This window comes from Dunckerocampus dactyliophorus, chromosome 11, assembly GCF_027744805.1.
Source record: "Dunckerocampus dactyliophorus isolate RoL2022-P2 chromosome 11, RoL_Ddac_1.1, whole genome shotgun sequence".
NCBI lineage: Eukaryota > Metazoa > Chordata > Actinopteri > Syngnathiformes > Syngnathidae > Dunckerocampus > Dunckerocampus dactyliophorus.
Window position 1 is genome coordinate 4,488,730 of NC_072829.1, and position 13,817 is coordinate 4,502,546.

A 13,817-nucleotide genomic window follows, 5' to 3' on the forward strand; every position below is an offset into this window, starting at 1 on the left:
CCGGTTGCTCCTGATGCTGCATCATCAGTAGGTAAACGTGCTAGCAGTGTCAAAGCGCTTTGAGTGCCTTGGAGGTGGAAAAGCGCTATACAAGTGAAAGACCATTTACTATTTACTCCTATGAAATGGACAGTGATATCTAAGCAGTGTAGTGGTCTCATTATGTAGTCTTGCATCGATACACCAAGGAAGCATGGTGTCACTTTTTCCCTTCATTATGTCTCCCAAAGTGTGAGGCAAAGCATGAAGCAAAAAAACCCCAAACACAGAAGATAAATTAGACATAAAATGCTCAGAAAGGGAGAAAAGCCGATCAACATCAACGCTGAAGCTATCATGAAGATTAAAGATGGTATCCTTGAAAATATGAAAGGATATGCTCCTATGAAATGGACAGTGATAATTGAGCAGTGTGGTCTCATTATGTAGTCACACGTCGATACACCGAGGAAGCATTGTGTCACTTTTGTTCTTTTTAGTTAACTTTTGTTCCCCTCATTATGTTTCCCTAAGTGAGAGGCAAAGCGGGAAGCAAAAAAAAAAAAAAAAGTGAAAGTGAAATGTAAAGAGAAATTAGACATAGTAAAACGCTCAGAAAGGGAGAAAAGCCGATCAACATCAACGCCGCAACCATCATGAAAAATCAGGATGGTATCCTTCAACATGTAAAAGGATCTGCTCCTGTGAAATGGACAGTGATAACGAAGTAGTGTATCGGCCTCATTATGTACTTAGGTGGATACGTAGAGTATGTGGAATAATACGTACTTGTGCGTCAATACACTGAGGAAGGGCAATTTTCTTCTTTTTAGATAACTTTTTTCCTTCATTTTGTCTCCCAAAGTGTGAGGCAAAGTGTAGGGCAAAAAACAGAATGTGAAAAGAAATGAGACGCTGTAAAATAAAAAATTAAAAAAAAAAAAAATAAAACGGCGTGACCATCATGAAGGATAACAATGGTATCCTTCCACACGTGAAGGATACCATTTCCTCATATGAAATGGACAGTGATGACTAAGTGGTGTAGTGGTCACATCATATTGTCGCTTCTTGGCGTTGATACAGTAAGGAAGCAGTGTCACTTTCGTTCTTTTAGTTTTTACTTTCCCTTCATTATGTCTCTCAAATGAGTGAGGCAAAAAGAAAAACAGAAAGTGAAAGTGAAAAGTGAAGAGAAATTAGACATCGTAAAATGCTCAGACAGGGTGAAAAGCCGATTAAAATCAACACCGCGACCATCCTGAAGGATAAAGATGGTATATTTGAACATGTGAAAGGATCTGCTCCTAAGAAATGGACAGTGATAACTAAACAGTGTAGTTATGGAGGCTTCCTAATAAGACTGTCTCTCCCTCCCTTGCAACGCCCCTTCCAGTGTTCGGCTTGCACTAAAACATAGGAACGTGACTTGTGTGCAGACCGAGGACGTACTGTACCATTTCTGACATAAGCCACTGCTGGAACATGGGCATGATACCTAGCTTAGGACAAAGCTTATAGGGTTTTTAAGTGTCCCCTTGGCAGGGCTGACGTATACCTTTTTAGTTATTGCAATCAATACAAGACTACTAATAGAAAATAAAGTGTTTTAGAGGTGTGTCACACAATGCACGTGTCCATTCATTGTGTTCGGACTGAGGAACTTGGAGACCTCCTTGAGGGTACAGTTAAAAATCACATTGTGTGAAAAGCTTTACAGCTCATATAAAGTTTAATGTGGCGCCTTAAAGTCCTTATGCAGCACCTGCACACTGTAAAAAATCTATCAAATATCAGACTCTTTCGTTTTTTTTGTTTTTTTTGCTAGCTAGAACTGGACTTAACTTCTTGGCCCGAGCAGCACTTTGTGAAGACTTCAAACACCAAAGATGTTCTCTCTAACTCACTCTCACCACCTGAGGACACGTCTGCTTTGACTTTTATGATTATTAACTCTCACCGGCCCAGCAAGCAGGTCAGCCTTTACGCAAATGAGCGAACATTCGCTCGCTTTCTTCATTTTTACATTCCTTTTTGACCCTCATGTGCATATTTTCTAATCATAACAAAACAGTTAAGAGCATGAATAGCGAGGAGGTGAAAAAGGCAAAATGGATGGAAGGAAGGGGCAATTGCTCCGCACGTGAGAAAGGTCATGTGACAGGTTTTAAATGTTAGCATTGTCACAATTACGCTGTGAACTTTCCTTCTAAAGGTCACGAGGACCCGCTTGTCTTTCTGACAGATTTTTAAATGGAGTCTTCTTGTGTTTTTCTTATTGTTGTTGTTGTTTTTTTGTTACGGTGCATCCATAAGAATTTCATTTCACGGCAGAGTGAGCAGAAAATGTGCAGGGGAAAAATGTTGCTGTTCGACCATATTTCTTCTCATGACTCATACGTCTTTCAGCGAGCACTTGCACAGCTTGAAACTACCAGCTGGAGGTAAACAACATCTTTTGTTTTGGTAATAACACACACACACACTGCAAAGAAAACCTTCACTGAGCTGACACATGAATGAGCGCTGACGGGACAAGCAGGGACTCGGGCAGATCCACTGACGCCCAGTGCCCAATGTTAGCAACCATAGCTAACTTGGTGGTGCGTGATAACGCAGTATATTAATATCGTGATACATATTAGGTAAACAGTGACGTGTACATTATCTTGAGTGAATTCCTGAATTTTTTTTTAATCGTCTGTTTATTTTAAGGCACACGCGCACACACATGCACTAGGCGTGACCCAATCTGATATTGATATCAACCATTGGTCCAGTGTCAGCACAAAATGAGTATTGGATTATATCAACTTGTATCTGAAACATCTATCGATATCTATATTGGACCAGTAGCTAATATTGATAGCACACATAGAGCCCACGTGCACGCAGGTCTGCTAGTGGTGTTCCGAGCCGATATCGACCAATGTTAATATCAATACTGATATCAGCCGATATCAGCACAAAAAAAATAAAACAATATAAAAATAAAATGAATGAAATAATAAAATGATATTTTGGATTATATCAACCTGCATCCAAAATATCTGATATTGGATTTTGATGTCAACCTGGGAGCCCACATGCACGTGCGTCTACTGGGGTGGCCCTGTCCGATATGGATATTGATATCAATCAATATTAATATTTATATTCAAATTGCTATTGGTAAAAAACGGATTATATCGGCCTGCATCTAAAATATCTGTTATCGATATGGATATCGATCCAATAGCCAGTATTGATATTGACCAGTCTCTGCTCCAGCACTTGTATTCAGCAGCGCACGCACAGAACCCACGTGCATGCGTGTCTACTGGGGGTGTCCCCATCCGATATCTATATCGAGAAATATCAATATCGATAGTTATATCGGCAAGTGGTAAAAAAAAGGGGTGTCTCGATCTGATATTGATATTGATATCATCTATTTGTCCGCCATTTGCAAAAAAGCAGCCTGCATGTAAAATCTCCAATCCAAGCAGTCCATTCCAGCAGCACCCAGATACAAAGGGCCCGTGGTAAACGGTCTTCACTTTGCTTTGCCACCTCCAAGCTAGCGCACTTTAGCGCATTCAGCTGCTGATGACGCAGCATCGGGAGCAAGTGGGGGTTCAGTATCTTGAAACGGCAACCTTCAGGTTGGGAGACGACCACTCTACCACCTGAGCCATGCCGCCCCCCAGCGTATGCTAACGTGCTAACCAAACAGGAGCAACGTCATAATCCGAAAAAAAACGTCGCAGACGGGCGCCAAACCTGCCATCCACAAGTTCCCCTGTGGTGGCACAGAACCAGGGAAGTTCAACGCCACCAACCCCATCGTGAAGCTGAACCGGCACCACAAAAAACAACTTTTATATGAAATCTCCAATCTCAACCAGCCCAACTTGAGAGGATCCGTTGTTTGTTTGTGTGCGTGTGTTTGTGTGTTGAGCATCGCGCACTTGAGGCTCCATTAATAAGTCATTTAACACAAAGAGATTGATTGGGTTGGCGCCAGGAGAAGATAACATAGAAAAGTAATCCGCCTGCTTTATCTCGCACCGATGCTCCACTGAGGCGGAGAACCAGCAGCTGCTGCCGCATTCCAAGCGGGATGCACCGGATATCCCTTGGAATGGAGCACGACCGCGTTGCTAAGGTGCCAGCTAGTCGACGGACGACAGCAGTTCACAACCTTTTCTGTAACCTGCACTACAGAACCTTGGCTTGTATTGTTGCTCCGTCTCGTCAATAAATAAAGAAATCGGTAATTATATATTTATAAATGCCTTTAAATAATTAAAAATACCCCTGGAATATATGTCCACCATAAAATAATATCAAATAATATAAAATATTTAAAATTAAATTAATTAGTAAAAAGGCCCTGAAATATAAACATTTATTTTGAAATAAAAAATGGTAGAAATGGCCTTAAATAATTAAAAAAGGCCCTGGAATATATGTCCACCATAAAATAATATAAAATAATATAAAATTTTTAAAATTAAATTAATTAGTAAAAAGGCCCTGAAATATAAACATTTATTTTGAAATAAAAAATGGTAGAAATGGCCTTAAATAATTAAAAAAGGCCCTGGAATATATGTCCACCATAAAATAATATCAAATAATATAAAATTTTTAAAATTAAATTAATTAGTAAAAAGGCCCTGAAATATAAACATTTATTTTAAATTTTAAAAATGGTAGAAATTGCCTTAAGTAATTAAAAAAAGGCCCTGGAATATATGTCCACCATAAAATAAATAATTTAATAAGTAGTTTTAATATAATCATTTAATTCCTTTAAATAAGTAAAAATGTAATTGCATCAATTAAAATACAACTGAAAAGTTACATATTCCATTAAGTACATAAAGGCAATTTAATTTAATTTAATTTAATTTTAAAAACGGGCCATGAAATATAAAACCTGACCATACTATAAATAATTTTAAAAAATAATTAATTAATTAATTAATAATTAATAATAATTATTTAGGATGATATATTCACATATTTAATATGTACTGTACATATATACTAATATGTGTATATTTGATTGTCATATATATTTATATATAGATAGACAGATAGATCCATGACCCTAAAACAAATAAAGGAATAAAAATAATAATTGAAAAAAATGTATTAATTAATATAAATATCAATAATAATACATTTCCCATTTTAATGAAATAATTCATATTTGAATGCTCTATTTATTTGGCTCGATATTTATATTTATTTATCATTCTGGCACGAAAAAATGTGATGTTGGCACTCTTTCGTAGTATGACGCTTGGCCTGCAGGGGGCCGTCCTAACGCTCAGAATTGTTTGCGGTGGTTCTGGACATAAAACAGCAATCCCCAGTCCCGGTGGATTACGCAGCCACCTTGAACACTCCCTTCAGAGACGTACTAATGACTCGCGTAGTGAAGGCTTATATAACTCAAAGCAGCAATATTTAGCTAGCATCATTTATTAACTTAATTGCTTTTTTTCAAAGTTGTTTCCTTTTACATATTCCGCTCTAATTAGCAGAGGAGTTTTGCAAGGATGTGACTCTGCAGTCGGAGTGGCGGCTTGAGCGAGGCGCTGGGGGACGTCCAGCGAGGAGGAGATCTAATCTGGCTTGCTTTAAGAGACTGATGAAGGACGTAATTGCTTAATTGCTAATGGGAAGTCTGCTAATGAGATGCTTTAATCTGCCGGACGATTATCAAGACGTTCAAATGGAAATTGTAATTATGCGTGTGTTAATCTTTGTCGGCTGAAGTTATGACGATAACGCATCCTTCCTTGTTTGATCTGTGCTGGCATGGACGTTGACCTACGCTGTGAGCTAGACGGTGAGAGCCGCTTTTAGAAATCCGACAAATGTATTGGAAAGATGTAAATGAAGGCCCAGATACATGTCTTTTTTTATGGATGTTATTTCTATATCAACCAGTCCTTGATATTTTGTAGAACCTGTTGGAAAGATGTCCTGGAGTTTTTTTCCCCAAGTGCTCTGCCCATTTTTTGTGTTATATGCAAAAATGCTGAAAATGGCCCTAACCTGCAATGTTAGAGAATCCTTAAAAAAAAACCTGGCTCCAGACGGTGATCGGGATCACCCCCAAAATCTAATCAGTTCTTCCATATCCCATTCCCAACAATTCCTGAAAATTTCATCCAAATCCATTCTTAACTTTTCAAGTTATTTTGAACAGAAACAAACAGATAAACGCCGGCAAAAACATAACCTCCGCGCTGATGTAATTACATTAACAAAACACATTAAAATTAGCTTGGCTTTTTTGCCGATATCCGATATGCCGATATTGTCCAACTCTCAATTTCCGATTCCGATACGGAAACCGACATGTGTTACATCACATACATCCTGTCGTGGAATGAACACATACTTCTCAACACGGCTGTAAACAACATCCCGCGTAAGCAAACTACCGCGTCTGTCCATCCATCTTCTATACCGCTTCTTCCTCATTAGGGTCGCGGGGGCATGCTGGAGCCTATCCCAGCTAACTTCGGGCGACAGGCGGGGTACACCAATGGCAATGGCAGGGCACATATAGACAAACAACCATTCACTCTCACAATTTAGAGTCGCCAATTAACCTAACATGCATGTTTTTGGAATGTGGGAGGAAACCGGAGTACCCGGAGAAAACCCACACACACACGGGGAGAACATGCAAACTCCACACAGAAATGCCCAGGGGAGAATCGAACCCAGGTCTTCCCGATCCCCAGACTGTTCCTGTATTGGCCAACGTGCTAACCACTAGACCACCGTGCGGCCCGATTTTATCGTAATATTTATTTCATTTTTCCCCCTATTTTTAGCGCTAATACTAGTAATATTTAAATTTTTGTTATTATTATAATCCTAAAACATACAAATAATTAATGCAATAATTCCTGAAATATTGTATTTTTTAATTAAATTTTTTTAAAAATAAAATAATACACTAATTTAAATGGTTTTGTGAGTTTATTGCAAACTACTTTGCAAATAGATACCATTTACAATGTGGGTTGGCTAATTTGGAGAATACACATTGTTTTCATTGTTGGACATGACATTTTTCGTGATTTTTTCCTGTTTTTCGATGCACCTGCTAAATGCCTCATACAGTATCATCTGACATAACATGAAGTTTGCACTGCATGCATGTTTCATCCTGCGTTGTTGGAAGTTTGAGTTTTTCCTGCATGCTGCCTTTCCGTGATGTCTTGTTTTCTCCGCCATTAACGCTATTTTGTTTGTTTTGTTTCACTCGTGTGCCGTGCAAAGTTATTTTTACTGGGGGAGATGAATAATTGAGTCGTCGTGCGAGGACAAGTTGAAAGTGAATTCTGCGACTGTGGATATGAATAAACATGTTTGCTGGCTAGACGTCTTGAGCGAGAGCCTAATTAAGTTGTAGGCTTGACTTTAATTGTCTTAATACGCCGTCTCTTTGTCTCCTGGTGACGTCTATCGCCTCTTAATTGATTCCCAAGCAGATCTAATCTCCAGGCTGGATTGATAGCCTCTCTTTAAACTGGCGACGCTAATTACAACTTGATCTGTCTTCACCAGATCTATCTTCACCATCACTGTTTGTGTTTGGACAGGACAGCACCGATGGCGGCGGGCAGATGGTGTTACACGGCCTTCCTGCTGGTGGCGGTGCTCGGCGCTGACGGGAAGCCCACCGACGACGGATTGGTGTCGCCGCCCTATCGACCAGTCTTGAGATTCAGACATAAGGTATTGCTTGAGTTGATCATGCTTTTATTTATTTCCAATCTGCTTAATAAACTTAACTTATTTTATCAGCAATTACTAGCTTTTTCACAACAAATTGGCCCTTAAAGGGCTATATCGGCTTTCATGATAGGGAAAAAAAGTGCTACAAATAATGGCCGATATTACATTTTTATGCTAATATTGGCCCACAGATATTATCGGACATCCTTTACATATACATATATATATATATATATATATATATATATACAGTATATATATATATACATATATATATATATACACACACATATACATATATGTATATATATATATATATATGTATATATATATATATATATATATATATATATATATATATATATATATACACACACACATATATATATATACACATATACACACATATATATATATACACATATACACACATATATATATACATATACACACATATACACATATATATATATATATATATATATATATATATATATATATATATATAACAAATTAAACAAATAACTATAGATATATTACAAATAGTTAATTTTGTAATTAAAAAATATACAGTATATTATATACAATATGTACATTTAAATATATATATATATATATATATATTTTTTTTTGACCAAAAATACATAAGTTTGTCGGAATGTGAATGCTGAATCGCCAACTTGCAGGGATCCACTGTGTAATGTAGGCTAGAGACTCAGCATTTACTTATGAAATAATGATAAATGAAGGAAATCAGGACACATTATTATTATTATTATTATTATTACTATTATAAGCCCGTTGGTCACTCTTCTCTACGCCTGTCAGACCAGACTGAGGGAAATTACAACACTTTCGTGAAAAATGGCCGCATCTGACTTTTCATCGCTGAGAGAATTTCCTCCTCGGGCCTGCGGCGACGTTTTGGTCGGGCGTCCGTCAGCGCAGATGAAGAATGAGAGCAGATGCATCGTGTCTGAGCATGTTGATCATTTTTAACAATAACTTGGAAGTTTCCTACGAGGCATTGACTGAATGCTGCTGAGAGACAAAGCATTCAGGCTCATGCTATTGTGCGCGCAAACAAACAACAACTGTTTTTTTTCCCTCCCCCATCGCACTTAATAGCAGTGCCATCGCTCATCGGGTTCCAAATCAATCAAAGGCAAAAGCATCCAGCTTGTAGAAGACTGCTGTGTCATTACTTTTCTCAGCTCAAACACTCTTTGGAAGCAAAAGATTACACTTCTTTTCTTCTGCAGCAAGTTGAAAAGCAGGATCATGGAGGATCTTATTTAGATTAAAATGTAAATGATTTTATCGTCACGCTGTTGCTTCCTACAGGCGGTGTTTTTAGCGCTTTCAGTTGTTAGTCTGACGTTTCTGATACACATATATACATATATATATATATATATACATATATATACACATATATATATATACACACACACACATACATATATATACACATATATATATATATATATATATATATATATATATATATATATATATATATATATATATATATATATATACACACACAATGTTACAATGCTGGTGTCGAAATAGACACCTGCACACTAAAATACCTGCAAAACAATACAAATTTATGCTATTCTATAACCCGCAAAGCATACTGGGAAGCCCACGTGCAAACTTCCCCAACATGAAATTACCCAGCATACCTTGCGGGTAGGCCGTTAGCATAAAATCAATGGTCTTGCATGTATATTAGTGTCTGTGTGGTGCAGTAAAGTAGCGTGTTCCACATGTGCGTTTTGTTGCACCGTGAGTGGGGGAGTCATTTGCTTTGATGACCTCCTGTTTTTGTGATTTTTAAGTGTTTTGGGGTGTCCTGAAAAGCGCTATGAGTGTCATCCATTGTTATTCGTATTACTTTTGTACTGATATGACGTATTTGCAGTTAACGGATAGAATGAGAAGAATGTTCTGATGTGTGTACATGCAGCGTGGAGGACTTAGGGAGTCACAACCTCGAGGTTTTCTTCAAGACGGCACTCAGCCATAAATAGCTTGTCACGTAATCTTGAACCCCTCATGAAGTCTTGAAGATTTTTCACCCTTTGCTTCACTTTTAATGAAGCTCCCTTTTTGCTGACACTGTCTGAGTGGTGTTCATATAACAGTATGTTTATTAGCATCTATGTAGCATGATGACGCATCCACACAGACGCTCCCTTTCAGCTTGCAGCCGAAGTGGAGACGTCAAACTGCCTACGAGTCTTTAAATGGTGAAAATCGGTTGGGCAAAACTAGATTTATGATCAATAATGTTCACTTTTTTTTTTGCGACATTTCTCATTTGTAAGCACTTTCGCCGCAGGAAGGCCCCCGCTTTCCAAGCAAAAGTAAACCCCGTGTTCCTATTGGCGGGGGAAAAGCTCGTCATCAATTGGTCAAAGCATGAACAGCGGTTTGGTTGCAGAGGGAGAGGGGGGAAAGGTGAGCCAACAGTGGCATCAAGTGGTCAAATGAAGCACAGACACACACAGACGCAAGTTATAAGACGACAGATTTTTAAACACTAAAGAAAAAATATCCCAATTTCTACAATTTGTGCTAGAGTGTAGTTTAGTAGAAAAGCTGCACGGAAAAAAAGGAACACACTGACGTCAACACAAACAAAATGGAGGTCAAAGGGACTGACGTGTAAAGCCCCTCCTGTCCGTCCCGCATTGGCTGGGCTACATGGCAAATCCAGATTAACGGGGGCTGAGTGGGGAGGGATTGCGATGACATGCAGCGAGAGAAACACGACTGGAATTATAAAACAGTCCAAACGCTGCACTTGGAACTCCGAGTGTCATCCTATCTGTGACGGTCTGCCATCATGTGACTATTAGACATTATACATCAACAGCAACATTTATTGTTATAACGCTCACTGCCCGCATCCTACATACCGTACATGAACAGCCTTAGACCAAAAAGCAGCAACGTCACGGCCATTCAGGAAGATCACAGCATTTCCACAGCTACTCCTTTCATTCATGTACAGTCGTCCCTCTGCATACTGTTCAAATATCACTACACTGTCAATGATTGTTGTTCCGTGGTTGACAACGGCCTATTATTAGTCAAAAAATAATGAAAGACAAGTTATATGTGGTATTGTGGTCAGTAGGCATCAGTAATGTTATGAGACATGACGCTAGATTACATGACCTTCCACACTGCATGGAGACTGGCTACTGAGCCAGCAGAGCTGAGCCGACATGCCATGGCTGAGACGGACATGACATGGCGGATATCAGGTGAAAAAAAGGTTCTCCTCTCATTCCGTGTGGAAGTGGTAGGTTTTTGGCTTTTATGTCCTTCTTCCCCACTCTGTTTGAAACACTTTCTTAAAGGAAAACTGCATCATTCACAATCCTTATGTGACACGAACACACGTCTTTATCTTTTCTGTGCATTCTAAAGACATAAAAACAGGTACAAAGAGGCAGCTCATGAAAAAAAAAAAAATCCAACAATGTGTTACGGTTTAACATACATGCTGTGACCATGTAGTAACATGTCCATTCATGATAACATGTAATACTTGCAGTATTTTGCCGTACTTTGGTCATTTTAAGCAATACTGGAACGTCCTTCCTGGACGCGTTGATTTTTAAATAGCTTTGGTGAGTTTTCATGCAAGTCAAAAGCACCCAAAAAACGAGGAAATGCATGGAATTCTCAGGCCCCAATAAAATATTGCGGCACATACATTATTGTTTGGATGGTTCTGTTCAGAAGATAATACCCACAATTAAGCAGCAACATGAGCTTTATCTCGCCGACTTGAAGGGCTCTTGGACTTTGACGGTGTGGAGGATGTGAAATCTGAAGCCATGGTGTCGGTGGAGCGAGTGGGTTTGAACCGATAAAGCCTGAGAGCGCTCAAGAGAGCAGTGGGCCGTCAGCCAAGGGAAGAGGTTCCGCAGGATGACGCCCCCTGCAGCTGAGGGCTACTTGCTGCCTCACTTGTCCCCCCACCCCAACCCCCTCACAAAGTGCCCCCTGGGGGTGGGCGACTCGGGGGAAATCAGTCTGTTCAAACAAGTGGAGTGTGAGTTGTGTACATATGCAAATAAGCCCATGGTAATATCTCCCTGCTACCTGTGGTGCTTTGCTAAATGTCAGCCGCGCTACAGGAATAGCACACAGCCACAGGTGGCGGCAGCTCTGAGCTTCTTTTTGCGACGACACGCCGATTTTTATTTAACATTACAGTCCAACGCCATGAAAGCAACATTTGGAGAGTTTTTTTTCCCCATTACTGCTGTGTGTATATATATATATATATATATATATATATATACAGTATATATACACACACACACACACACACACACACTGCTAAACAAAAAAATAGAGGAACACTTGGAAAACACATCAGATCTAAACTGGGGGAAAAATGATCTTGAATATGTTTCCTGATAATAAGTGGGTGATGTATTAGTAACAAAATGATGCCACATCATTTGATAGAAATGAAAATGATCATGATATATATATATATATATATATTATATAATATCAAGTTTATTTATTTATTATTTAGCTGTTCTATTTATGTATATTTTTTATATTTGTAGTTATTTAACAAATTTTTATATGTAAATTATATCACATTACATTACAAATATATTTTTGTTTTGTTTATTTTGTTTATTTTTGTTTATTGTTTAACTTTAATAATGATTTGGAGTGCATGAGAAAGTGGACAGTAAAACATAGCGAATATGTCAAACAGTCTCTGACCACACAACACAGCAGCAACAGAACCAATGTTGTAACAGCGCTGAGGAGCAAACTGCTCAGCCAGTATTAATAGCGCTGATGAATTGATTGCAAACAACTTTACGGCAAGTTTAACACGCATGAGTTGCACACCGACAGCTCAGCAGAGACATTTTAAAGCTCATGCAGAGCTAGATAAAGCTGCTGGGTGCCAACCACTCACGATACTTCAAATGCAGCTACAGCCATCTACATCAGAAGGTTCCAACAAGCGAAACATGTGTCATCCAGTGTTTATTTCGAGGTGTCTTTTCAGTTTAAAAAATGCTTTAAGTTGCTATTTTCAGCGGGCAGCCAGATCGCCTTGTTGCTTATTGACCTGTTGCATAATGCATCGTCCTCATAACACCTCCTTGCTGAATCTGGGAAAAAGGAAGAGAGGCAAAAAAAACGTGTGCAGGAACAAGGAGGACTGTGGCGACTGAGAGAAATCAAATATTGATGGCATGCACGGTGGAGAGCGGCCACGTTAAAAACAGTGTTTTTTCGTGCACGCAGTAAATGCACCGCCCTCACTCGCTCCGCCACGATATTGTTTGGCTATTTCTTTTTCGGAAAATAATCAGATGTGCTTTGACACAAAATAGGCGCAGGGGGTGGGGGAAATTGCGGCCTGGGGAGTTCTTCAGACATTAGACGTCACATGTGGAAAAAACAAATGATGGATGGAAGGAAGGTGAACGAGATGAGGAAATACAAGGCTATGTTCACACAACTACACTTAAAATAAATGCCTTTACTTTTCCATGCAGCTTGGGCTTTCTTGCACACACAAACTGCCATCCATCCATCCATCCATCCATCCAGCCACCCACCCATCCATCTATCCATCTTGTTCTGCTTATGCGTGGTCGGGTCACGGGGGCAGCAGCCTAAGCAGGGAAGCCCAGACTTCCCTCTCCCATGCCTCTTTGTCCAGCTGGATGACAGCTTCTCACCCTATCTCTCAGGGAGAGCCCAGCCACCTTACGGAGAAAACTCATTTCGGCCACTTATCCCCTTGATCTTGTCCTTTCGGTCATTACCCAAAGCTCATGGCCATAGGTGAGGGTAGGAATGTAGATCGACCAGTAAATTGAGAGCTTTGCCATTCGGCTCAGCTCCCTCTTCACCACAACGGACCGATGCAGAGTCTGCATCACTGCATCACGTTCCTTCCTTCCTGCACTCGTGAACAAGACCCCGAGGTACTTAAACTCCTCCACTTGGGGGAGGATCTCATCCCTGACCCGGAGGTAGTACCCCACCCTTTTCCAGGCAAGAACAATGGA

General features: G+C 39.4%; 1 protein-coding gene across 4 annotated transcripts in view; it reads left to right on the forward strand.

The window, feature by feature from the left end:
* fstl5 (follistatin-like 5) overlaps positions 1-13,817 on the forward strand; it is a 162,787-nt gene that overhangs the window by 15,557 nt on the left and 133,413 nt on the right. For 3 of the 4 annotated variants that reach the window (XM_054793022.1, XM_054793023.1, XM_054793024.1), the window contains exon 2: positions 7,599-7,734. In XM_054793022.1, the coding sequence (XP_054648997.1) occupies positions 7,599-7,734 (136 nt within the window). Of the gene's footprint in view, positions 1-7,563; positions 7,735-13,817 lie in introns of all 4 variants that reach the window. The other variant, XM_054793025.1, reaches the window with a different exon arrangement.